The following is a 26,931-nucleotide window of genomic DNA, read 5'->3' as shown; positions in this document are numbered from 1 at the left end:
ACTCCTTAGGCCCTGGGAGACTGAAACAAAGTCCTCGTCAGAGTCCTGGGGTGTGTGGCTCTGAGCATCACAGATGTGCTCACATACCTGTCAGAGGAGGCTGTGGGTGACACCTAGGTCCCCAGGCACCGCTGCTGAGCTGCTGTTTGGCTGTGTGACCTTGGGCCGGTCTCACCCTGCCTGGGCCTCAGTTTCTCCATTGCAGAAGGATGGGGTCCAGACCAAGGGGGATGAATTCTTACCCTGGCAGGGGAATTCAGTGCCAGACACATCTTTTTACCTACTCATTATATCCACAAAGAAATAGGCCAGCTGCAATTTTTTCCTGAAACAAGAAGCTTCTTGATCTGTTTTTCCCCATCCTCACAAAAAATGGTGGCAAAAAACCCATTCAGTTGTATCTTCAATCTAGAAATGAACAGTGCAGTGCCATGATGGGTGACCTGGGACTCAGGGTGACAGTAGAGAAGGGCTCACGGGGGTGGAGGGCATGCCTGCCTACAGCCCCAGACTCTCTCCAACTCCTCCTTTGTGGCCAGGTGGCATTGAGGGCCAGGTTTGCCAGCCTCTGATGTTCAGGAGGGCTAGAAAGCTGGATTTTAATGTAAAATCTTCTTATTGTTCAGTGCTGGCAACTAACACCAAAAGACTTTAATCACTGAATGCCAGCCAAGCGCATCTGCAGGCTTCACTGGTGTGGTCTGTAGGTCAACAGTTGCTGACCTCTGGCCCAAGGGGATGGCCCGTGAGGGCCTGCCCTTTGCTGTGATGCATCTGGTGAGCTCTCTGGCCAAGCAGGGTGTCTATGATGCTCACTAGGGATGCCAGGTAGTCTCAAGGTATGAAATGTCTTCTGGCAGCAGCTCCACACAATTTGGAGGAGTTGGGTCTTTACTCAAGGCCCCTGCTGTGGGGCCTGTAGCTGTTGGAGGGGAATCCGGTGCAGACAGATGGGTCACTGGGAAGCTCTGGCTGGCTAAGGTCAGCCAATAGGCGGGATGCCAGGACGCAGTGCAAGGCAGGGCAGGCAGGTGGAATGACACAGGGCCTCCCTGGACCTCAGAACAGTTTCCCTCCAGATCCAGCATCTATTTATTCTGCAAACCCTCAGCTCCTGCCTGGGACTGTGCTTACATACAGGTGTTCACAGAGGGAAGAAACTAACTTGGCAGTGTGGCTGCTTGGAGGAGGAGGCACTGACAGACAAGGAGAAGGGAACGGGAGGATGTTCCAGGAACAGCCTGTACAAGGCACCCCTAAACCCAGCCTGTCATTAAGTCCTGTGAATCCACCTACAAATTGTAGGACTGGATGACCCCCTTTTATTCTTCTGACCATAACCAACATGCCTGAAGGCTCAGTTCATGTAACCCACCTGTGCAGTGAATTCTCTCATTTAACCCTCACACATCCTATGAGATAGGTACAGATCTGCAAACCCTTGGGGATCCATGTGCTTTGGAAGTCAAGAATATCCTTTTCATTTTAGAAAGGGTAACATGAGTTCTGTTTCTGGTAATGGTAGGGTAGCTGACATCAGAGCAGCCCTGCTGTTATTAAATAACTGTCAACTCTGGGAAGAATCAAAAGCAACCGTTTGAAGATACAGGAGAGCAAATAAAAGAAGGCAGAAGCTGGAAGGGACATGGTCTGTATGAATTTCCTGTTGCTGATGTCACAAATGACCACAAACTCAATGGCTTAAAACAACATGCCTCTATCATCTAACAGTCCTGGAGGTCAGCAGTCTGAAACTAGTCTCACCGGGTTAAAACCAGGGTGTCCATGGGGCTGCACTCCCTCTGGAAGCTCTAGGGGAGAGTCTCTTCTTTGCTTTTTCCAGCTTCCAGAGGCTGCCTGCCTTCCTTGGCTCATAACCCTGTCCTCACATCACTCCAGCCTCTTTCTTCCATCATCACATCTCCTCCTACTCACCCTGATCTTCTGCCTGCCTCCCTCTTACAAGGACACTTGAGGTTACCCTGGGCCCACCCAGATAATCTAAAATCATCTATCCATCTCAAGAGCCTTAATTTAATCATATCTACAAAGTCCCTTTTATCATAGAAGTTCACATTCACGGGTTGCATGGGTTAGGACATGGATATGTTTTAAGGGGGCTATGTTTTTAGCCTACCACGAGCATATATGTTTATAGTTGTGGTATCTCTTGATGGACTGACCCTTTTATGATGGTAGAATGTCCTTATTTGTCTCTAGTAACAATTTTTTTAAAATTAAAGTTTATTTAGTCTGATATTATTGTAGCCATTTTAGCTCTCTTTTGGTTGTTGTTTACATGGAATATCATTTTATATCTGCCTGTAATCCCAGCACTTTGGGATGCCAAGATGGGTGGATCACAAGGTCAAGAGATCGAGACCATCCTGGACAACATGGTGAAAACCGTCTCTACTAAAAATACAAAAATTAGCTGGGCATGGTGGCATGTGCCTGTAGTCCCAGCTACTTGGGAGGCTGAGGCAGGAGAATCACCTGAACCCAGGAGGTGGAGGTTGCAGTGAGCTGAGATTGCACCACTGCACTCCAGCCTGGGCGACAGAGTGAGACTCCATCTCAAAAAAAATAATAATAATAAATAAATAGAAATAAAAATTTATTGAGACAGGCTGGAGTGCAGTGGTGTGATCACAGCTCACTGCAGTCTTGATCTCCTGGGCTTAAAGGATCCTCTGGCCTCAGTCTCCCAAGCAGCTGGGACTATAGGTGTGCACCACTGCATCTGGTGAATTTTTTATTTTTTATAGAGACAAGGTCTCACTGTGTTGCCCAGGCTGGTCTCAAACTCCTGAGCTCAAGTGATCCTCTTGTGTTGGCTTCCCAAAGTGCTGGGATTACAGGCATAAACCATTGTGACCAGCCTCATTTTATATCTTTTTACATTTAACTTATTTGTGCCTTTCAATCTAAAATGTGTCTCTTGTAGGCAGCATATTGTTGCATCATGAAAAAAATGCCTATTCTGGTAATCTATGTTTTCATATGGAGTGTTTCTATATTACAAGTGGGTGAACATCTTGGTAGGGAGCATTATGCAGCCTACAAGAAAAGATTTAAAAAAGTTATCTAAGTTGCTCAACTCAAAAAGCTAGAAAAAGAAGAACAAATTTAACTTTCATGATTTAGAAGGAAAGATATAATACAGATAAACAGAAATTAATTAAATAGAAAACAGATGAACACTATAGGAAAAATCAATACAAGTTAGTTCTATGAAAAGATTACTAAAATTGATAAAGCCCTAATGAGAATTTTCAGGAGAAAATGCAAAGTACCCATAGTAAAAATAAAAAAGAGATATGTGATTTTGATAGACAATAGAAGATTAATAAGGGGATATTGTATACAAGTTTATGCTAACAAATTCAAACTCAGATAAAATGAAGTGGACAAATTCCTTGAAAAACAAAACTGACAGAAGAAGAAAATGAGAATCTGAATAGCCCTATATTTGTTAAAGAAATTGAAATTGTGTTTTAGAACCTGTTCACAAAAACACAATTGGCTTCACTGGTGAAATAATATTGGTTTTATCCAAACTCTTACACGGAGTTGAGCAAGAGGGAATAATTGATGCCCAAACCTGAAAAGGACATCACTAGAAAATAAATGAGACACCAACCTCTCTCATGAACACAAATGCAAATACTCATTTCAAAATATTCATAAATCAAATCCACCAATATATAAAAAGGATAATATGTCACGGCCAAGTGGGGATTGTCAGGCCTCTGAGCCCAAGCTAAGCTATCATATCCCTGTGACCTGCACGTATAAATCCAAATGGCCTGAAACAACTGAAGATCCACAAAAGAAGTGAAAATAGCCAGTTCTTGCCTCAACTGATGACATTCCACCATGGTGATTTGTTCCTGCCCCACCCCAACTAATCAATCGACCTTGTGACATTCCTCCCCTGGACAATGAGTCTCATGATCTCCCCACTGAGGACCTTGTGACCCCTGTACTGCCTGCAAGAGAAAATCCCCTTTAACTGTAATTTTCCACTACCTACCCAAATCCTATAAAACTGCCCCACTCCTATCTCCCTTTGCTGACTCCTTTTTCAGACTCAGTCCACCTGCACCCAGGTGATTGAAAAGCTTTATTGCTCACACAAAGCCTGTTTGGTGGTCTCTTCACATGGACATGCGTGACAGCGACTATCCAAGGAATACAAAGTTAACATTTGAAAATAAATCAATGCAATTCCTCCCATTAACAGACTAACAAAGACAAACTGTATGGTTGCCTTAATAAATGAAGGAAGAAAAAGTTGATGGAATTCAATACGTCTGTGTGATTAAAAGAAGTCAGAAAATTGGGAATAGATGGGAATCATATCACCCTGATGAGGCACATATGCAAAAAGCCTGCAGCTAACATGTTTAATGGCAAAACATTGAGCACTTTCCTGAAAGGTTGGGAATGAGGTGAGGATGTCCACTTTTACTATTTCTATTAACATTGTATGGGAGGTCTTAATGAGTGATATAAAGCAAAGAACAAAAAGTGCAAAGACCAGAAAGGAATTAGTAAAATTATTTCTAATTATTATTATTTATAATAACTATTCATCATGTGTTAATTATAATTATTAAAAATTTCCTGAGTCTTATATTTATCACTATTAATCATGTATCATTTTATTATTTACAATACTTATTCATTATTCATTATTTATAATAATTATTTCATGTCGTGCAAATGATTTGACTGTATACATAGAAAATCCTAAGGAGTTTTCAAAAAGACTATTAGAATAAGTGAATTTAGCAAGTTCACAAGATAGCTGTTAGATAAATATAAAAAAATCAAAGTCAATATACAAAAATAATACAAACTATCAATATACAAACAATATACAAACTATCAATGAACAATTGGAAAAAGCAAATAAAAGATTATTTTTACATAGCATTGAGAAACCTTAAATAACTAGCAATACATTTTACCAGAAATGTATAACACACCTACAGAGAAAACTACAAGAGACACAAATGAAAGAAGACCACAATAAACAGAGAAAAACCATGTTCATAAATTGGTAAATTCAATGTTGCCAAGACGTCCGTTCTCCATAAGTTGATCCAGAGTAACTGAATAGAGTCAATGCGATCCCAGTCAAAATCAGTAGACATTTGCATAAACCGTCAAGCTGATTCTGAAATTTATATAGAAATGTAAATCTTGAAGAAGAAATATAAAAGTGTAGGAGTAACACCACTTGATTTCGTAACTTAATGTAAAGCTGCAGTAATGAAGACAGTGTGGTATTGATAGAAGGACAGTGTAATAGAGCAGTCAAGAATAGAGTCCAGAAGTCGACCCACCGTATACAATCAGTTGATTTACAATACAGATGCCAATGCAATCCAATGGGCAAAGGGGTTTTACCAGAACAACTGGATATGCATGGGAAAGAAACAGACAAAATGAACTTTGATCATCATCTCTCACCATCTACATTTAATTTGAGATGAACACAGGAAATGCAAACCTGGGAGTTTACCCATTGGCCCTTGGGTGTCCTTTTTCCATGTGTGATATGCCCCTGTTCCCATCCCAGGGTCAGCTGCCAACAGCCCCCTCCCAGGATCCATCCATCCATCCATCCATCCATCCATCCATCCATTCATCCATCCATCCATCCATCCATCCATCCATCCATCCATCCACTTGTCCATCCATCCACTTGTCCATCCATTTGACAAGAACTCATCAAGCCGCTTTACCTGCCAGTTCCAGGGAGACAGCAGCAAGTCGGCTGCTGGCTCTGTGCCCTCATGGAGCTCATCTTCTAGGGAGACACAGACACTAAAGAGGCAAACACAGGAGTGAACAAGCAGGGATGGGAAGCACATGACACATTGGACTGTGCCCGCTAGGGGTGGGGGCTGCTTGGGCACAGTGGTCACCGTGGATGCTGACAGGGCAGGTGAACACTAGAGGAGCTGAAAATTCAGCGTCTGCTGCCAGGAAGCCCTGGGCATCACAGAGCAGGACAGACAGAAGGACAGGCCCCTGAAGCCTGGGCAAGACGGTGCCATGGGCAGGGACACCAGAAGGCAGCGAGGTGGGTGTGCCAAGGTCAGGGCGGGCGGGACACACCTGGAGGTCTGCAGAGGCGGGCCAGGCGATTCATTTGGCCTTGAAGGTTTGGGCGGGCCGCCCTCTGTGGAGGCCTGGATCCCTGACATCCGGGCAAGGAGACCTTGCCCTGACGTCTCTCACAGACCTGGGCTCAGAGCAGTCAGGTGACACGCTGGAGGTCACCCAGCCCAAGAAGAGCAGGCAGGACAGGAGCGAAGCTCCGCCTGGGCTGTAGTCCAGCTTTTGCGGCTGCCTGGATCCAGACCAGCCCAGGGCAGCCTTGTCCTTCCATGTGGTTGTAGCTTCTCCAGGTCCAGAACGTGACCTGGTTGTCTTTGGGCTCGGCAGTGAGTGCCGGGGCAGAGGCCCCTCGCTCTCCACCTGTCTAGACTGGGCTATTTGTCATGTGCCCCAGACACCATCAGCAGCCAGCCACTTTCCTGTCTTGCTGCACACAGATGGATGGCCCCATAGGGGGCCCTGCAGCTATTTCCTGGGCTGGGAGGATGGGACTGATCCTGTAGGTTTCACCTCTGAAACTGTCCCCACCATTATCCTATTTCCAGGTCTTTCAGGAAGGAGGCCACATGGCTTCTGCGGTCTTGTGTGAAGTCTCACAAGAATGAACCGCCCTTCCCACCCTGCCCTCAAAGCCTAAGCCTCCCCCTGCCACCAGGGCTCAGGCTTTCCCATCCCCCTGAGCCCCCCCAGATGGCCTTTAGACCAACAGAGCCCATACTCCCCTCCCCCTGAACCCCCAGATGGCCTTTAGACCAACAAACAGCACCCACACTCCCTGCTGAGCTTCCAGTCCTGAGAGCACGGTTTAGGGAGAACTGGCAGCAGGCAAGGGGGCGCAGGACTTGGCATGGCCAGAACACATTCATCCCAGGGAAGGAAGAAAAATCAGCAAAGGAGCGTGCCTCTGGGTTGGCGGACTACATGTAAGCTTTTCTTCTTTCCAGTTTTTAACGTTCTTCAAAGTTTCCATAAATGAGCAACATATTACTTTTCTAGTGGAAAAAGAACAACTTTATTCAAAGGCAGCTGCAGAATGTCCCATCCGGCACCAAGAGCACCCATTGAATGCCTTCATTTGGGCAAAAAAGAAAATTTCTGCAGGTCTTTATTTAAAAGCATACATGACTGGAGTGCTTTTCATCAAAAATGTCCCCATCTGGGTGGAAAAAAATTCCGGCAATTTATCTTTTCAGTATTTTCCGTAAGGCTTGAATGTTTTAACAATGACCAGAAAGTATTTTATTTCATGGTCAGAAAACGCATCAAATGGTTTGCGCTTTGGAAACTTGGCTTGCCTGCCTGCCTGCCTGCCTGCCTGCCTGCCTGCCTGCCTGCCTGCCTGCCTGCCTGCCTGCCTTCCTTCCTTCCTTCCTTCCTTCCTTCCTTCCTTCCTTCCCTCCTTCCTTCCTTCCTTCTTTCCTCCCTCCCTCCCTCCTCTCCTTCCCTTCTCTTCCCTTCCCTTCCCTTCCCTTCCCTCCCTTCCCTTCTTTCTTTTTCTTTTCTTCTCTTCTCTTCTCTTCTCTTCTCTTCTCTTCTCTTCTCTTCTCTTCTCTTCTCTTCTTTCTCTCTCTCTCTCTCCGCCCCCCGCCCAAAGCAAACCCTTAGGGCAAAAGCTCCAGATGATCCAGGGCTGAGGAGGGAGGGTGAAAACACAGTTGGGAGACCAGAGCAACGCTTAGAAAGAGGATGGCCCTGGGGACGCAGGAGAGGCCCAGTGGGGACCAGTGTGGGAGGGGATGGGAGGGGACTGAGGGGATGGAGGCTCCTGGACCTACCGGCCCACGGGGCTGGGTCTGTTCTGTGCAGAGGCAGCACCACCTGGTGGCCTCTGCTGGTGATATTGGGCACTTGCCAGTCCTGGGCCTCAGAGAGGGGGACAGAGCCCTGGGTGTGGTCCCCGTGGGGTGGGCAGGACAGTGATGGCTGAGCGGGGCGGGGAGTAAGGAGTAGTTCCACCACAACTCTGTAGTGGGAGAATCAGAGCCTCAGCCAGCAGGTGGCATGGACGGTGCCTACCTAGCCCAGGACTGTGGAAGCCTGGGTTCCAATCCAGCCATCATGGGCTGGTGGCTGGCTCTGTTTTACTTCGCAGTTTTCTCTCCTGGGACTCAGGTGCAGCAGGGTGGGGAGGGGCCGGGTGAGGGGATCTGGGCTGGGCCTGGGGGCGTGGTGCCCGTCCTCACCCCTATTCAGGAGCTTCTCCTTTCTCCCTCCTTGCCTGACCTCTCTCCAGCTCCATTTTCCTGCCTCCCTCATGCTCAGCAGGCCTGGCTGGGGGGTGGTCAGGGCCAAGTCTCTCCAGCTGTGTCCAGTCCTTGGGTGCTCAGGGTAAGAGCTAGGTGGTGGGCGGGGCTCCTCCCGGTCCTGGAAGCATCTGGGTGTGGGGTGGGTGAGGGTCGGTGGGGGTGGGCACCTCCTGGCAGGCCCTGTGGGTGCGGCAAGCCCACTTATAGGAGGCCCATGGGCAGGGACTGTCCCCTGGCACTCAGCTCGGCGCCCTCCCCCAGGGCCCTCCACAGTACCACCCGCAGTGGCTCCCGCTTCCCAGGCTGCCGGCCCAGCCCCAAGTAGATGAGGGGCTTGGAGCTGCTGTTGACGCAGGCCAGCAGCGTGGCCAGTGGAGAAAACATGGGCAGCAGGAAGTTCAGCAGGGGCTGCAGGCTCCAGTAGAGGACCAAGGGCAGGCCACAGAAGAAGAGCAGGAGCAACGCACCCAGGACGATGCCATAGAGCCTGGGCCGCGGGCACGTGGAGCAGCAGGTCACCCAGACAAAGAGGACCACGCCAGCCGTCCAGGCCACGCAGGCCAGCACCAGGAACCAGGTGACGCTGGCCACGTGGTAGCGCAGGCAGACCAGGGGGCGCGCGCTGTTGTGCAGCAGGCCGCAGGCGTTGGCGGGCAGCAGCACGGCCGGCAGGGTTAGGGCCCACACCAGGGCACAGAGGATGACCGAGGTGTGTCTGGGCCGGCAGCCCTGGTAGCAGGCGGGGAAGAGGTCGGAGAGGCAGCGCTCCACGCTGAAGGCCACCACCAGCCAGAGCCCCACTGCGAACCACAGGAAAGTGAGCACGAAGTAGAGTGTGTCCTGGGCGCCCAGGGCAGCCTGAGCCACGGAGAAGCCCACGTGGCAGGAGAGGAACAGGAAGTCCGCGGCGGCCAGGTGCAGCAGGTAGACGGAGAAGGGGCCCTTCTTGATGTGGAAGCCGAGGTTCCAGAGCACCAGCCCGTTACCTACCAGTCCCCCGAGGCCCACGATCAGCGTCAGGTAGAAGACCACACTGTCGAAGGTTCTCCAGAGGCCGAACAGCCCAAACATCCTGGCCGGCTCAGAGGGTGCTGGTGAGGGACCTGCAAGAGGGAGACAGACATGGTCCTCGGGCGTCTTTTGTGCCCCCGCTGGGGGCACAGGGAGTGGCATCCATGGCCCTGCAGGTGCCCTCTGGGTGCGGCCCCTGGACCACACTTCCCAGCGGCGGGACCTCAGCCAGGGCTCAGCCCTCTGCACCTCAGGTCAGGCGTGCCTAATGCCTCCCCATGCCTGCGGGCAGGCCCTGGGTTCCTGGCAGGTGCACTAACGTGCTCAAAAGATGTCCATGTCGCTCACGGATGTGGTGAGGGTGACGCTGCACCCTCCACCGTGTGCCAGACAAGGCTCTGCAGACAGAGGGGACGTGCATGGGGAACCCATGTGTGGGGCCTTCCTCTTCCCCCAGAGGTGGGAGCTTCTCCACAGTGGACCCTCATGGGGCTCCTACCTGGTGAGCCTAGACCAGCCTGCTGGCGAAGTCCCCTCCCCGGAGGGTCTCTGGAGGTGTCCAGGGAGGTGCCCAAAGGCAGAGGCTGCAGGTGGCCTGAGGAGGAGGTAGGAGGGAAGATGTGGTGTGAGGAGCTGGAGGGAGCCCCCAGCCTTCCCTGTGCACTCCCAGCCTAAGCAGAAGCTGGATCCCGGGGCTCATGCTGCCGGCAGTGCACTCAGGAGGCTGCTCTGAAGCCTCAAACCAAGGGAGGGGCTTTGGTGATGGTGGCAGGGCCAGGTGGCCTCTCCAGGAGCCGCTAACACGAGGGGAGGGGCAGATACAAGTGGCCACTTGCAAGGAGCGACGCTGAGAGTCACCGAGGATGTTCTCAGAGCGCGAGAGAGATTGGCCACTGGAAGCTGCACTGAAAGGCAGAGGGCCTCAGAGCAGCCCTTCCCTTTCCAGCCATCCCTCCTCCCCCAGGATCCACATAGGTCCTGTTCTTAGTCCTGGGAGATGCATCAGGACCCAGGCTCAGCGGTGGCGGCGTCAGGGGTGAGAGACACGGGAGAGAGAAGAGAGATAGAGAGAGACAGAGAGACAGGGAGAGACAGAGAGATGTAGACAGACATTGAGAGACAGAGACAGAGACAGGGAGAGAGATAGGGAGACAGAGACAGAGATACACACAGAGAAACAGAGATGAGACAGGCAGGGTGTGAGAGAGAGACAGACAGACAGAGAGAGAGCGATCAAGCTGCCAACACACATCTGGAGCCCTCCCTGTCACACCTTTGCCTGGGCTGTGTCCCCGGCCCAGACAGCCCTCAATACCTCTTCCCTGACCCAGGTCCCACCCTACTTCAAGGTTTTGCTCCTTCTCAGGGGCCTGCAACCCCCTGCAGCTTCCTCCGATCCCTGTGAGCCCCTGCCTCATGCCAGAGCATCCCCCGGCACCTTCTTTGTGCTTGTCTTTGCCCCTAGTCGGGGGGTGCGGAGTGCGGCTCAGGCCTTGGCTCCTGTGCCTTGCCGTGGCCAGGCACACGGTGATGGTGGCCTGTCCTCCGAGCTCAGCCAGGGGGAGTGGGAGACCTCGGCCGGACCCTGGCTTGTGGTGGTGACCGTGGTGACTGGGGGTGGGGTGGTGGGGTGGAAACACACCTCCCCTCTCTGAGCCTCAGTTTCCCCAAGGAGGTAACCAGACCCTCCTGGCTGTGCTCTGGCTCTGGCTCAGAGTCTGAGGGCTGGGGGTGAGGCCGGCGCTTGGGTCCCCGTGCTGGGGTGAGGGTGGGCTCTATTCCTGGAGAGAGAGTTACAGAGAGGAGTGGCATGGCGGCAGGAGGGGGCATCTTCATTGTTATCGGAACAGGTTCACCTGCCCAGCCCGCTCCAGCGAAGCCCTCGAGCTCTGGTGTCCACACATTTCAACTCAGCCAGCATTCCCACCCCCATCCCGCCCTGCCTTCCCTTCCCAAAGGAAATCCAAACATCCCAGCCAGCCCCATCCACCGGGGAGCCAGGCTGAGAGCAGGGGCCACTGCGGCGGGCAGGGGAGGGTGCCAGTGCCTCACCTGGGGGGTGCAGTGGGGGCCGGCGGAGCCTTCTCACCTGTGACGAGGCTGCCCTCAGCTCTCTCAGGCCCTTCTGTGCTCAGACCAGCGTTCAGTGCCTGGAGGCTCCTCCTGGTCCCTAAATCCTTTCATGTCCTCTGGGACCCAGCTGGCTGGACAGAGGGCACCCGGCCAGTTCCCTAGAACTGACAGGGTGTGGCACTGTTCACAGGAATTGCAGGAATGAGCTAAAACAAAAAGTTGTCAGTGTGGGCAGGCCTTTCCTTCCTCCTCAGCGCCTCTGGCAGGGGAACTGAAGGCACCAGGTCAGTGCCTTCCACCTGCTCCCACCTCACCTGGTGCGTGGAGGGGAGGGAGAAGGAGAATGGAGACCCTCTGTGCCCAGTGAGGCTGGGCCACCTTCCGGCTGCCCCACTGATGTTGGGCTGCTCCTGCCAGTCTTTGGTCGGCTGTGGGCACAGGGAGCCTAGAACTGTGGACAGGGGCCTGGCTGTGTGGCCTTGAGAGAATAACCTAACCTCTCTGTGCCTTGGCTTCCCCCTCTCACTGGACTGACTGTTTATGGACAGCTCGAAGCCTGGGTTCCCAGGCTAGGGCCTGGCTCTCCTAATGTGTCAGCTGACCAGTACGTCTGTGGGTGGTCTGCAGAGGCAGCCCCCACCCCTTCCTAAGGAGGCCCTGTCACTGTCCGTCTGTTTGCCCCAGAGCCTGGGCTCCCAGCCGCTGACGGATTATTTTCCGCATTTTGCTCTGCAGAACACTGGACAGTGAGATGTTCTTGAAAAGAGACTTTTTCCTTCCACGGACTGCGTTCCGCAGCTCCTGAGTGGGGTGCAGAGTGTGTTAGCTCAAGCCGGAAATTCGGTCATAAAGATGCTGTTTCTCTTCACATTTCTCAAATGGACTTGGCTTCGGAAATCACTTCTGTAACACAAACCAGCAGCCTGTGGGGCTCTAGGCGGGGCCTGCTGGCTACCCAGCTCCCAGCATTGTTGCACATGGCTTTGAAACGCACAGCGCAGCTCGTGTGGCCCAGGGGCACCTCCTACCACCCTGCTTGCTGGCTGCACCCCAGATGCTGGTCCTCGCTGGTCTCCAGGACCTCTCCTGGCGTGGCTCTACCTCCTCCTCGAGGTCACTGTCCAGGCCTGTTTCAACCAGCCCCTCCAAGGCTTCCTTATCTGCCTCCTGTTTGGGTGAAACTTTGAGTATCTCTGTTAACTTAGTTGGTAGCTCTGGTCACCTGCAGTCACCAGGGGCCCAGAGGGACGCACAGAGGGAGACCACCTGCCTGGGTCCCTCCTGGCCGCCTTGCCATCAGGGGTGGGATGGGGAGCTCAGCGTCAGCCACAGTGCGCAAGGTGAAGAGTTTTGATCCTTCGCACATCCTCAAGCCAGGCAGGGCGCCTGGCTTCTATCCCAGGTAGCAGTCTCCTATCCCAGGTCTCCAATGGCGACCGCAACCCTGTGCCTGTGGAGGGCTTCCCCTGTCTAAGGGCCACTGGGAGTGGGATGGCCTAATTTCTGGTGTCGCTTTCTATTGGGCACTTCAAGGAGTGCTGGGCAAGGACAGTTGTTTGAGGCAGCTTGGGGTGAAGCTCTTAGGGAGGACGTCCTGTGCAGCTCGGCCAGCCCCGGCCAGGCCCAGACAGCCACCAACCATGGTTTCTCCATCACCCCAACCCCTCCCACAGCCCCTTCTCGTGTTTGCCCACCGTCTAGGCCAGCTTCCGCTTTCTCGCCTGGCTGGGTGTCCCCCGTGGGGCATGGGTGTCGGCCCCGCCAAGGCTGGGCTTCAGTCCATCTTGTTCTCTCTGGGAGGGGTCTGGTGCGGGTGGAATGCATGGGGGGAGCCTCCGTTGGGGGAGCAATTGCTCCCGGTGTTGCAAGGAGGACAGAGCCAATGCCCACCCCATCCATGTCATGGCCGACGGTGGCCTCAGAAGATGTGTCCACGTCCCAGTCGCTGGAAGCTGTGCACGAGCTCTTCCTGGAGAAAAGGGCCTTGGCAGATACATGGATTTTGAGATGAGCTTGGCCTGGAGTATCTGTGTGGGCCCTAAATGCAATGACAAGTGTCCTTATACAGGAAAGGAGAGGAGGAACGCTGGAGAGCAGGGGGAGGCCACGTGAGGTTGGAGGCCAGCAGGGGTTACACAGCCACAGGCCAAGGAGGGCCAGAGCCACCAGGAGCTGAAAGAGACGAGACAGCACCTTCCCCTGGAGCCCTCGGGGAGCGCGGCCCGGCTGCCATCTTGACCTCAGACTTCTGTCCTCCGTAACCAAGAGAATCAAGTCCTGCTGTGTGAAGCCACCTGGTTGTGGTTATTTGTTCCGGTTATTTGTTCCAGCTGCTGCAAGAAATGACTGCAAGGCAGGTGGCACGCTGGTACCGTTTAGGTGAGCTCTCTGCGTGAGTGCATGCCGCTCCACCGGGCCTCAGGTGGCACGCCGGTGCCGTTCTAGGAGAGCGCTCTGAGTGAGCGCCAGCCACTCCACTACGCCTCCCATGCGCCCCCCCAGCGCCGTCTGAGATGGCGACCTTGTCATCCTTGCCTGCAGATGGGGAAACCAAGGCACCGCAAACTCAAATTGCTTGTCCAGGTGGTGCAGACGCTCAGGTGTGGTTTGTCTGAACACAGCCATCCTGAGCTTGTCTGATGGTTTGAGCTGCGGGCTGGGGCTGCATGGTGACCTGCGCAGCTCACCCTACAGCAGCTCCGTGGCCCTGGGCAGTGTCCTAGTCTGAAAGTGTGGGCAATGATTTTATCACCTCGGGTGTGTTGTGGGGACTCAGTGGTGATCTATGTGGGGGCTGGCTGGGGGCCACTGAGGAGGCAGGAACAGCGCAGGTTTCAGCCGGTTCGCCAGGAACCCATTTCCGTTCATGTGGTTTCCATGCCACCATCCTATCTGACCTTCAGGACAACATCGGCCTGACTCAGCCCAGGGGAGAACACAGGATTTCCCAGGTCCCCCAGGGCAGATGGAGAGTGGGGACTGGGTGTCCAGCGGGGTCCTGCGCACCCTCACCCCTGCCTGTCTGCAGAGGAGCTTGATAGTGGGAGTGTTTTAATATAGGCATTATTATTATTATTATTATTATTATTCAGATAGGCGAGGTCACCAGCTCAGGAGACGCTGCGGTTGAAGAGATGGTTGCTAACTCATAGCTCCCAGGAGGAGGGGAGGGCGACCCCACAGGGGCCACATGGGGCAGTACTGGGTTGGTCAGGAGGCAGAGGGAGAGGGGAGGGGAAATGTGGATGGGAGCTTCCCCATGGTTTCTGGAAGAAGGAGTGGTGGGTGAGGCAGCCAATGTAAGTGGGTTTAGGGTTGGCAGCTGGAACAATTTCAGAGCTCTGGGTCCTAGAGCCTGTCCCTGGTGGTCTGGAACCTGGCCCTGGGGTGATGAGGGCAGGGATAGTGGCTGGGAGTGTGGGAGCTGGGTAGAGGAGGGGCTGGGCGTGGGTCTGCATTTGAAAGGTGAGCTCATGAAGGCGTTGTCACTCTCTAGCAATCGACTGACGCTGGGAAGGGCCGTCCCTTGGGGTCTGCAAGGCCCCAGATGCCAAAGCTTCAGCACACAGAAAAGAAGACCTGGGTGGAACAGGGAGTACCAGGAGCTGTGGAGGCTGGTGGACCGGACCTGAGGCCGCCCTCCTTCTGCCTCCCTCCCTCCTTCTTCCCAGGTCGGAGTCTTGCGTGGCCCAGAGCTAGGGGCTCCCACAGGGCTGCTGCTCCCTCCTTCCACCAGGGGACAGAGGGCTCCAGGCTGGGAGCACCCAGCTTAGAAACCAGAGCCCCTCGGTGGCGGCCAGCACTGGGCTCTGCTGTGTCTGGCGGTAGCTCCTGCCAGGCCCTCTCTGTCTCTCGAAGCCTCAGTTTTCTGTGGGTTACTTGGGAAGTTCATGTGACATCATGCATGTTACATGTGTGACCCAGCACCCAAGGCAGAGTAATGACCTGGAATGCGCTGGCTTTGCCGCTAGTGAGATCCAATAGCTTAAAAGAAAATTACCCCTTCATTAGAATAACCAGGTCTGACACACTTCAGTGGCCACACATGGGGGTGGTGGGGAAGCAGGAAGCGGAATGGACAGGAAACCCCATGGCCTTGGGAGCTGCCAGGAGCAGCCTCTCTCCAGCTGGGCATCGTGGGGGCACCATCAGGGTGGGTGGGTGGGTGGGGTGTGTTTCAGAGGAAAAGCATCAGGGCTGTGGAAGAATTGTGCAATTTCATGAGAACAACAAAACTAAAGCCACGGTCATGTTTTAGGTGTGATGTTTGGTTTTATTTTTCCAGCGTGTGAGCTAATGAACTAGCTGAGGAGTGAGCCTGCCTCGCCCCATGAAGACGCCACGCAGCACAGGCTGATTTACAGACTCGCACCCCAGCGCTGGGGAGGGGACGGGGAAGCTGGCTGCAGGCCTGTCTCTGCTCCTGTTCTCACACACACAGTCCTCACTCACAGCCTCCCTGGACCCTGAGGACAGTCCTCACATACACAGGCTCCCTGGAATGTTGGCTGCCCCCAGCAGTAACTGCCTGTTCTTGGGAACTCTGTGCTGGCCGTGGCAGCCCCGCAGGGGCCCAGGGGTGCGGGTGGATGGGGTGGGCTGGGCACTGGCCGAGGAGCTTTGCCTGCGACCCAGGTGGAGGTGGCCTTTGAGCAGTGAGGCCCCAGGGTCCTGCAGGATGGGGTCTAGGGATCCAGGGCAGCCAAGGGTCCCTGGTGGGGCTTGTGGCTCTGGGAGCAGAAAAGGAGGTGCAGTGGGGGAGGTTAGAGGAGGCACAGGCTGGGCAGGGGCAGGTGGGAGCCTGGATGGAAGCTCAGCCTCCAGTTTGGAGGCCAGCCCACACGGTCCTAATGTCCTGAGGGCTCAGGGACCACAGAACTGGAGGCTAAGCTGGCAGATCTGGGGCCAAGGGGACACTCCACCAGCATCCTGGGCCATCAGGCCATGTACCTGCTGCCACACCAGCTACTAGAGTGGGGACGGGCTGGGCCCAGTTTCCATGGAGACCTCAGATGAGGCCACATTTCCCAGACTCCTCGGGAAGGAGTGGGCTAATAAGGAGGAATCTAGAGCCACCCCAGTCCCCTGGACACTGAGGGCAGGCTCTCTGGGAAGAAGTGAGCATTCTAAGGGTCCCTGACCTCTCTGGACCTTATGCAGCAAAGGGGTCTGGGTGCGGATGGGGCCGGGGTTGGGGGAGCCAGTGTGGGGCTGAGGACACCTGAGCCAGCCCTGGTCCAATGAGGCGGAGCGTGTGGGGTGGGACGGTGGTGCTGGGAGTCACCTTCTGGCTCTGCCACTTTCTTGTGGTCCTGAACGGCCACATAGCCCCTCTGAGCCTTGGTGGTCTCATCTGTAGAGTGGGAGCACCTTCCTACATTATTACAAGGATTCCCCGGGATCACGTCCATGGTGAGGTCATGTCCGTGAGATGAATCTGTGCTTTTCCTCCTAGTTCTTCCTCGTTCTGGGGGAAGTTTAAGTCCCGGGGCTGAAAGTGGAATTTGTGGACAGGCCACTTCCCTTTCTGTTCGTTTCCCCAGCTGAGGAACTGAAGTTGCTAATCATGTCCTGGAGGTGGGGAGAGAGGGCCCTGTCCAGATCCTGGGTGGGAGATAATTTGGGAGGACCTAAGTCCCCAGGTGGGGGCTGGAGGTGCTCTAGGAGAGGTGGGTCCAGCCCCTGGGGCTCCCAGTCTCAAGGGATACCTGGACCCAGGCTTGCTGATCTCGTGCGGGAGCCTGGGGTGAATGCACTGTGTGGGCTGGGAGGGGCCCAGTGCAGCCCCCATGGTAGAGCCAGATTCCAGGGTGCTGACCAGGGGTCTGCGACTCACACCCAGAGTCAAGAGGGACAGGTTCAGTCATGGCCCGGAGGGAATGTCCCTCCATCACCAGGCATGGAGGCCGGAGTCAGAAATCAAAGAAAACACTCTCAGATGCCTTGGTCTGTGGCTAAGAATTGCACTGTGGACTTGGATGTGCGGCGTTGGTGGCAGTAGACTCGACAAACATTTCTCTTGGGCTCACGAGAGGCTGGACAGGCCTCAAAGCACTGGGTTCTTATATTTTACAGACCAGCAAGCAGAGGCATAGGGATGTTCAGAGATGGCCTTGGCGGCACAGTGGGGTGGCTAGCGGGGCTCAGCCCAGGCTGTGGGCTCCAAAGCCCCTGCTCTAGCACCCCGGCACATGCTCCTGGATGGTAGCCAGGCCTGGCACTCAGCGGAAGCTCGGAAACCTGTTGAGGGGTGAAGCCTGGGTTCCCTCCTCAGAGGGACCCTCTGGAGCAGGACCTGCTCAGGCCAGAGGTGAGTGAACTGCCTTGGATGGGGCCGGTGTGAAGCTTTCCGGTTGCTGAAGACCTGGGTACCGTGGGGAGACAGGGCTGCAGGCTGCTGGGCAGGGCTGTAAGGAGCCTCTCCACCCACCCAGGGTGCATCCTCCTAATACCCAGGGACACCCATGGGGCCGGCTTTTCTGAAGCTCGGAGCAAGGGTTGCATTGTCCAGGTCTGAGTTGCACGGCCTTGAGCAATGGGCTGATGATCACACACAGCCCCACAGCCTTCTGGAAGCCTCAGTCCCTGCTTTTCCTCACAACATCTGTGCTGGGGTTGGGGGTACAGCTTTTGATCAATGCACACCCTTATGCTGATAGAATGAGTGGCTCTGCAGTATCACCACATTTTCCTGCTTAAAACCCATGACAACATAACGGACCCAGGACAAAAAGGCTGCTGGCTGCTTTGGATACAGTTCATTGGGGGAGGGGGTCAAGTTTTGGGCAGTCTTCCATTTTAGGGTCAATTTAGCTTCCACAGAGGGCACATGGCGAGCTGAGGGGATGGCTGTGTTCTCTGTGGGTGCACCTGCAGCATTGAGGAAGCTAGAGTGGGAGGGTGGGCTGCGGGAGGGCCTGGACCTGCCCCTCACCTGGCGTCTGGCCTTGCTTCCTTCGTTTCCGAGGTCTCCTCACTGCAGCTGAGCAGGGAATGGGTAGCACCAGCAGCTCTCGAGTGCCAGTGCATGAACTGTTGGGGAGGTTTCCCAAAAATGCACATTCCTCGGCCTTCTCCCCAGAGACCCGGCCCGCCTGCCTGGGCATGTAGAGACCTTGCCTTTCCAGCTGCCTCCCAGGGGAGCCCCATGCTCCGGACCGAGGGTCACAGCTTTGGCAGCACATGACCGGGTCACCCACCAAGGCCTCCTCCAGGTCCGACTGGCCCCAGCCTCTGACCCCACCACCTTCCCCAAGTCACCCTCTTGCCTCACGGGGGCTGCAGCTGGGGTCAGGGCCCCCAGGGCTCAGGCTGCTACGTCCACCAGGCCCCGGCGGGAGGTCTCCCTGACGGCCCCCAGCTCAGCCTCGTCTCCCAGCGCTCGATGGAGGACCAGCCGGAGGGGCAGCCTGCGGCCCTGGGCACTGCCCAGGCAGAAATAGACAACGGGCTTGGCCGCACAGTGCACGGCGGCCATGAGGAAGCTGAAGTGGTAGAAGTAGTGGGGGATGTGCCAGAGCAGGTTCCGGGACAGCCAGTAGATCCCGAAGGGCAGGCCGCAGAAGAGGAAGAGGAGGACGGCGAGGAGGATGAGCCCGGGGAAGCCCCGGGGTGGGGGCCGCTGGGGGCCTCGCTCCACCCGCAGCAGCAGCATAAGGCTGGCTCCACACATGGTGCAACACAGCACAGCCAGCAGCACCGCTGCCACCAGCCACAGCGTCCGGCACAAGTGGCGGCTGGGCTCCCCGAAGAACTGGGTGCAGGCGCCACTGAGCAGCAGGTGCAGCAGCAGGCAGAGGGCCCAGGTGAGGGCACACACGCAGGTGGTCAGGTGGCGTGGACGGCGGCACGAGTACCAGGCCGGGAAGAGGGCGGCCAGGCACTGCTCCACGCTGACGGCCACCAGGAGACTCAGGCCCACGATGTAGCAGAAGAAGCGCAGCGTTGCCAGGCTGGTCTGCACGAAGCCCGGGAAGTCCAGCCGGCCTTGCAGCAAGTCGGGGACGATGGCCACCATGTGGCAGCCAAGGAAGATGAGGTCTGCGCAGGCCACGTCCAGGAGGTAGATGGCGAAGGGGTTTCTGTAGACGTTGGAGCTGAGCAGCCAGAGGACCGCCCCGTTCCCCAGCAGCCCACCGAGGCCGAGCCCCTCAGTGAGGGACAGGATGATGAGGTTGAAGGCCACATCCTCCTGGGTGCCGTCGGCGGCCCCCGCATGCTGTCCAGCTTCTCTGGGCTCCATCGTGGGGCGGGGGGCCAGGGGGTGCTGTGGGAGTGTGTTCTGCTCGCTCTCTCTCCTGATGCCCCTGCAACCACAACAGTTGAGTCTGGGGCTCAGGAATCCATGCCCCCTGCTCTTCCCCACATCAGGGGAGATGAGATAGCTAAGGGTTGTGTGGGTGACCAAGGGAATGGTGAGACCCTCCAGGAGGAGACCCCTCTCCCATTTCCACCCTCAGCCACGTGACCTAAGCTTCTCTTCCCTAAGACACTCAGGAGGAAGGCCTCCCCGTTCCTCCCCTCCTTATGGTTACCTGGCCTCAAGGGCCTTCCGTGGGGCTGGTCCCTGCAGGCCAGGTGGGGGCAGGGACCAGGAGATGTGGGAAGAGGGTCTGAGACCCATGGGGCTCCCTGTTGCTAGTGGTGCCTTGATCCTCAGAATGACCGTTTTTTTTTTTTTTTTTTTTTTTGAGATGGAGTCTGGCTCTGTTGCCCAGGCTAGAGTGCAATGGCACCATCTTGGCTCACTGCAACCTCTGCCTCCCAGGTTCAAGTGATTCTCCTGTCTCAGCCTCCTGAAGAGCTGGGATTACAGGTGTGCATCACCATGCCCAGCTAATTTATTGCATTTTTAGTAAAGACAGGGTTTCACCATATTGGCCAGGCTGGTCTCGAACTCCTGACCTCGTGATCCGCCTGCCTTGGCCTCCCAAAGAACGGCCTTATTTTAAAGTCATAGGCAGAGCAGGAGGCACCGCCCATGTCTAATGAGTGGTGTGACCACAGAGGGACAGCTTACAGTGGCTGGGGGGCTTTTTGTCATCATCTTAAAGCAGCCCTCAACTCTTTCAGGCCTTTCCTTGACATCCACGAGGGGTTGTTTGCCAGTGGACTCCCGGTCCCCAGCCCTCCAGCTTGGTCACACCCTGCAGCCACATCAGGGCCCCAGGAAACCTCCCTCTCCCCTGGCTATGTCCCTGCTGTCCTACAGCAGGACTCCAGCCCTCTGTGGGGTAGGCAGCCTACGGCAGGACTGCAGCCCTCTGCGGGGTAGGGGGCACATGGGAAGGCTGCATCCTGCTCAACGTCGCCCGCCCTTTCCCTATGGGGAGAAGAGGTAGCTGTCTGATGATGGGACTGGGAGGGGCCCTGAGCTTCCATGGCGTCTCCAGCCTCCCTCCATCCCCTCCCAAGGCAGTCGGCTCATGGGGGCAGGTCCTGTGGGAGGGGTGCTGAGTCCTGGGAGGCAGCACAAATCCCAGGGGTCCTAGGCTGGAATCGGAGTCTTCATCACAGCTTTGCCAGAAATACAGCAAGTAACAGACACTAGGAGACTGCCGGGTGCTCAGAGCCAGAGACACACCGACAGATCCCTGGCCCCCTGCTGCCCCTGTGGTTACCTGGCCTGTCATGTGTCCCCGAGTGCTTGGTGACCCCAGCTTCTCCTCTTGGGGTTGGGGGAGATGGGATGGGGCCTTGCCTCTCCCCAGAGACTGGCTGGGGTCAGGGGCTGACACCAGGTGCCCCTCCCACCTTGGTGGTGGCTGGTGCTCCTGTGTCCTGGGAGGGCTGGGACCTAGGGTGAGGAGGGTGGGGGTACAAGCAGAAACCCCCATAGCTGGTCTTAGTGGCTTCTTCCCACCTCAAGGTTGTGCTCAGAACCCCTGCTGTCTCCCTCCAGCCATAGGCGCACCCGAGGCCGTGCAGGGGGACGCTGTGGTGCTGGGATGCTGGGGAGAGGTGGCCCGGGGCGGGGCTATCTCTGAGCACAGAGGTGCTAGCCGCCCTGTGAGGTGCTGGTCATCTCCCTCTGGTTACACCCTAAGCTCTGTGGTCTTTTGTTTGACTGGGGTGAAATGACAGCCTGAGGTTGTCCCCGCCTCAGGGGTGGGCATGGGGTGGGGGGCTCAGTGGAGAAGAGGCCCCAGTCCCAGCACCTCAGGAAGCTGAGTCCTGCCTGTGGTCCAGTCTGAATCTCCTGTGGGTGGAGTCAAGCCTGGTTGGAGATATAGGGCTCTTCCTCCTGTCCCTGTGCTCCATCCTAGCACCCAAGGCCCTGGGAAGGCAGGCGATGGGTGGGAGGTGAGGTGGTGATGGAAGGAGCCCCACCTGGGCCAGCATCATCAGGAGGACACCCTGAGTGGGGCTGATGGGGCATCACTGCCATGACAGGTGGGGAGACGTGGGGAGGATGACAGATGCTCTCCCACTCAAGATAGCTTGGGGGGTCACCAACCCTCAGGCCTAGAGGGAGGCAGAGATGAGTTTTGGGAGGTCTTAAGTCTGTCGATGGTAGACCCCCTCCCAGGCACGAGTCCTGTCCACTCATGGACGGAGCTGTCTCCAGGATCCGCCAGCAAGCTCCAGCCCCAAAGCAACAGATGGGGTTTCTCCAGCCTGTGGCCCCCCAAGGGCCATGGTCCCTCTCCTGTCTCACCTCCTGCATGGCTGAGGAGGACACGGGCCTGCGGGTGGGCCCCAGGGAGAGAGCATGGCAGGGAAGCGATGGACGTAGAGGGAGCGGGGAGAGTGCGGGAAGGGGAGAGGCATGAAGAGATGGGGGGACAGAGAAGGAAACAGGGAGGAGAACAGGGGGATGTGGGGTTAGAGCCATGGAGCTCAGCCAGACCCTGCTGCTGCCCCCTCTCTGCTGTGACCCTGGAGCAGGTCTCCCTTTGGGACCATGTGCCTCACTGGGGGCTCGGGAGGGAGGCAGAGCTCTGTAGGAAGGGTCCCCACAGTTGGGTTACAGGACTGTGGGGAGTAGAGGAGTTTGTTGCATCCTTGGTGAGCAGGAAGAGGAGGAGAGGGAGGAGAAGGAGGGGAGGAGGTGGGGGAGGACGATGGAAGAGAACAGGAAGGAGGAGGAGGAGGGGGAGGAGAAGGAAGGGAGGAGGGTGGGAAGGACGATGGAAGAGAACAGGAGGGAGGCACAGCATTCCCTGTCCCTGGGTGGTCCAGGAGCGGCTCTGTGTCCTGCCTGGACAGTCAGTACTGAGAAGCCGTGAGGCTGTCCAGAATCAGCACCCAGGTGTGGCAGGGAGGAGAGGGCCTATCCCTGACTGCCCCCATGACTCCCCTTGAGAGTCTGCACTTGCATGGAACACTCTAGATCATGGAAGAAGCAGAGCAGACAGGAGACAGAGCCAGTGGCGGGGGGAGCCATCACCCAAGCCATCGTCCTCTTCCAGACTCAGCCCAGGGCTGGCTGCGGACCAGGTGGTGCGGCCCGTCAGACGGCGGAGGCTGCAGCCTGAAGATCTCCCTGTTGATAGCATCTGCTGTTGCCCACGCCCCGCCCCTGCCACCATCTGGCCAGCAAAAGAGCCTAGAAAATGCCGAGCGCCTGGGCTGGCCCCAGAGACCCACTCTGATCCAGCCACCTGCGCTACTCACCGTTTGGGGCAGAGGACTGGCCGAACCCCGCCTGCTGTGACCCTGGGCCTTGGATCTGTCCTGGCCGCGGCTGAGGGCTTCAGTCCCCAGAGCCTCTGGGCGGCTCCTGTTCAGTGTCCACCAGCTCCTCCGAGTCACATGGCATCCAGCTGGAATGGGGCTGGTCAGGAAGGCGTCTCTCTGAGGACCCCTTCTCTTCCGCTCAGCTCTTGCCCAGGTGTGGACAGCAAGAGACACCCTGAAGCTCCCTGCAGCCTTCCAGGCAGGCCTGGCAGGCAGAGGAAACAACCAGATCTCTGGGTGGAGCCTAGCCAAGCTGTGACTTCACCGGCACTCCTGGCTCAGAGACACCAAGCCCTGTAGGGCCCTTTAGGGACCATTTCTCTCCATCTGTGCCTCGGAGGCGCCGGCTGAGAGCCGGGCTACCGGCGGAACTTGTCCTTGCAGCAAAAATGTGTTTTTCTCTCCGCAGAGCACAGGCTGCCGGCCCCAGCTCTCCAGGCAGCATGGGACCGCGGGGAGGAGCGGGGATGTGCGTGAGGCCGTCCCTCCTGCCTCGTTCACAGGCACACAGTAGATGGCTGGTGTCAAGAAGCTGTTGCGCGGTCCCCGGCCAAGGAGAATCAAACACAGCAGCGTCAGGCTCCAGGAGACCTTGTGAATTCAATGATTTCTGCTCGTCTCGGAGGGGAAAAAAGTCCAGTTTCAGACCGTGACTTTCCTTCCAGTGCCCTGCCTTAAGGGAGATCACAATTGACGTGCCAGGAGAAGGAAAACAAGGTCATCTTTTGGCCTCTGTTCCTCCCAGAGTCCAGGTCCTAGCAACTCTTTTCTCATCTTTGTCTTTAGAAAAATCTCTGAGGTACCTAAAAGTGCAGGAACAGCACGGATTTGCTCCGAAGCGTTTCCCACTCTGTGCAGTCTGCCTGACCTCTCTTCTTGCAGACCAAGTTTCCCACACGTGGCCTTTGACCTGTCACTACATCAGCAGGCATCCCCCAGGGCACTGGCATCCTCCATCCCAAAACGGAGGGGCCGCACGCAGGTCGTGTGGCGTCTGTGCAACGCTGGTGTCTGATGTATGCGCCGCGCTGGTGTCTGACGTCCTTCCCGGGCTGGTGTCTGACAGGTAGCGGTGCCGCTTGCTGAGTTGTGTCTCAGCTTCAAATCCTCCTTTCCTAAACCAGGATCCGAGCTGCCAGGTGCCTGGGGCTCTGCAAACCATGCCTGGGCTCTGCCACCGCTCTGGGAGGCCCTGCCAGTGGGTGGTCACTCAAGGATGGCCCAGGGATGTGGGGGAAGTGCTCCCAATCGCCCCACACCTTCCAAATATCTCACCCTTCTAAGTGCCACACTCCCTCCAGTTGTACCACAGTTCCAATAGTGCCACTCCTTTCAATTGTCCATACCACCCTTTCATAAGTTCCATGCCTTCCACTTGTCTTACACCTTAAAATTGTCTCACTCTTCCAAATGCCCGAACCTTCCAATTGTCCCACTCCTTCCAATTGCCCCAGCCTTTAATTGTCCCAATCTTCCAATTGACCCACTCTTCCAGTTGTCCCACTCCTTCCAATTGTCCCACCATTTTTAATTGTGCCACCCCTTCCAGTGTCTCACCCTTCCAAATGTCCAACTATTCCAATTGTCACAACCTTCCAATTGTCCCACTCTTCCATGTGTCCCACTCCTTCCAAATGCCTCAACCTTTCAATTGTCTCACTCCTTCCAATTGTCCCACCCTTTTAATTGTCCCACTGCTTCCGATATCTCATCCTTCCAAATGTCCAACTATTCCAGTTGTCAAAACCTTCCAATTGTCCCACTCTTCCATTTGTCCCACTCCTTCCAACTGTCCCACTCCATCCAAATGCCTCACCCTTCCAATTGTCCTACTCCTTCCAATTGTCTTATTCTGCCAATTGTCCCACTCTTCCATTTGTCACATTCCTTCCAATTGCCTCACACTTCCAATGGTTCCACTCCTTCCAACTGTTCCATTCCTTCCAATTGTCCCACCCTTCCAATTTTCCCACTCCTTCTAATAGTCCCACACTTCCAGTTGTCTCACCCTTCCAATTGTCCCACTACTTCCAATTGTCTCACTCCTTCCAACTGTCCCACTCTTCCATTTATCCCACTCCTTCCAAATGCCACAACCTTCCAATTGTCCCTCGCCTTCTAATTGTCCCACTCCTTCCAGTTGTCCCACCATTCCAATTGTCACACTCCTTTTGATTGTCCCACTCTTCCAATTGTTTCACTCTTCCAATTGACCCACGTTTCCAATTGTCCCACCCTTTTTATTGTCCTGTTCCTTCCAACTGCCCCACCCTTCCAATAGTTCCACTCTTTCCAATTGTCCCACCCTTCCAGTTCTCCCACTGCACCCAAATGCCCCACTGTTTCAACTGTTTTTTTCCTTCCAGTTGTTTCATTCTTCCAATTGTCTCATTCTTCCAATTGTCTCAACCTTCCAATATTCTCACTGTTCCAGTTGTCCCACCCTTCCAATTTTTCTACCCTTCCAATTGTGCCAGTCCTTCAGATTGTGCCACTCCTTTCAAGTGTTCCACCCTTTAATTGTCCCACTCTTTCCAATTGTCCCACTCTTCCAGTTCTCCCACTCCTTCCAATTGTCCCACCCTTTTACTTGTCCTGTTCTTTCCAATTGCCCCACCCTTCCAATTTTTCCATTCGTTCCTATTGTCCCACCCTTCTAATTCTCCCACTCCTTCCAAGTGTTCCACCCTTTTAATTGTTCCACTCTTTCCAATTGTCCCACTCTTCCAATTGACCCACATTTCCAATTGTCCCACCCTTTTACTTGTCCTGTTCCTTCCAATTGCCTCACCCTTCCAGTTTTTCCATTCCTTCCTATTGTCCCACCCTTCTAATTCTCCCACTCCTTCCAAGTGTTCCACCCTTTTAATTGTTCCACTCTTTCCAATTGTCCCACTCTTCCAATTGACCCACATTTCCAATTGTCCCACCCTTTTACTTGTCCTGTTCCTTCCAATTGCCCCACCCTTCCAGTTTTTCCATTCCATCCTATTGTCCCACCCTTCCAATTCTCCCAGTCCTTCCAATTGTCTCACCCTTTTAATTGTCCCACCCTTCCAATTGTCCCACCCTTTTAATTGTCTCACCCTTCCAATTGTCTCACTCTTCCAATTGTCCCAGCTTCCAAATTGTCTTACTCTTCCACTTGGCTCACCCTTTCAATGGTCTCACTCTTCCAATTTCCCCACCCTTCTAATTGTTCCATTCATTCCTATAGTTCCACCTTCTAATTGCCTCACCCTTCCAATTGTCCCACCCTTTCAATTGTCCTTCCAATTGCTCTGCTCTTCCAATTGTCCCACACTTCCAGTTGTCCCACCCTTTTAATTGTCCATCTCTTTCAATTGTCCTGCCCTTCCAATTTTCCCACCCTTCCAATTGTTTCATTCTTCCAATTGTCCCACCCTTTCAAGTCTCCCACTCTTTGCAATTGTTCCATTCTTTCCAATTTTCCCACTCCTTCCAATTGTCCCACCCTTTCAATTGTTTCACTCCTTCCAAATGTTCTACCCTTCCAGTTGTCCCACCCTCCAAGTATCCCACCTTCCAATTGCATTAGCCTTCCAATTGTCCCACCCTTCCAATTTTCCCACTCTTTCCAATTGACCCTCCCTTTTAATCGTCTCACCCTTCCAATTTTCCCACTCTTTCCAATTGTCCCAGCCTTCCAATTGCCTCATCCTTTTAATTATCCCACTCTTTTAGTTGACCACCTTTCCAATTGTCCCACCTTTCAATTGTCCCCCTCCTTCCAATTGCCCCACTCTTTCCAATGGTCCCACTTTTT

At 55.0% G+C, this 26,931-nt stretch overlaps 3 protein-coding genes across 3 annotated transcripts; 1 reads left to right on the top strand and 2 right to left on the bottom strand.

Annotated features, from left to right (window-relative positions):
- Positions 1–8,582: 8,582 nt before the first annotated feature.
- On the bottom strand, positions 8,583–9,452 carry MRGPRG (MAS related GPR family member G). The gene has a single exon (XM_030810159.1). It carries the CDS (start codon positions 9,450–9,452, stop codon positions 8,583–8,585), a length of 870 nt encoding a protein of 289 aa, XP_030666019.1.
- Positions 9,027–13,751, top strand: LOC101177197 (putative uncharacterized protein MRGPRG-AS1). Its single transcript, XM_030810161.1, is given in 3 exon segments — positions 9,027–9,198; positions 12,201–12,407; positions 12,410–13,751. Coding segments are annotated over 2 exon segments (474 nt in total). The 5' UTR covers positions 9,027–9,198; positions 12,201–12,343; the 3' UTR covers positions 12,820–13,751.
- A 1,972-nt stretch (positions 13,752–15,723) lies between these two features.
- Positions 15,724–23,327, bottom strand: MRGPRE (MAS related GPR family member E). The gene is made up of 2 exons (XM_003278042.2): positions 23,082–23,327; positions 15,724–19,771 (listed from the first exon to the last, which is right to left on the bottom strand). Exon 2 carries the CDS (start codon positions 19,705–19,707, stop codon positions 18,772–18,774), a length of 936 nt encoding a protein of 311 aa, XP_003278090.2. The 5' UTR covers positions 19,708–19,771; positions 23,082–23,327; the 3' UTR covers positions 15,724–18,771.
- Between the last annotated feature and the right edge of the window lie 3,604 nt (positions 23,328–26,931).

This window comes from Nomascus leucogenys, chromosome 4 (genome assembly GCF_006542625.1).
Source record: "Nomascus leucogenys isolate Asia chromosome 4, Asia_NLE_v1, whole genome shotgun sequence".
In the NCBI taxonomy this organism is placed as follows: domain Eukaryota; kingdom Metazoa; phylum Chordata; class Mammalia; order Primates; family Hylobatidae; genus Nomascus; species Nomascus leucogenys.
The sequence above is the reverse complement of the archived record's forward strand: the minus strand, read 5'-3'. Positions and strand labels throughout refer to the sequence as shown.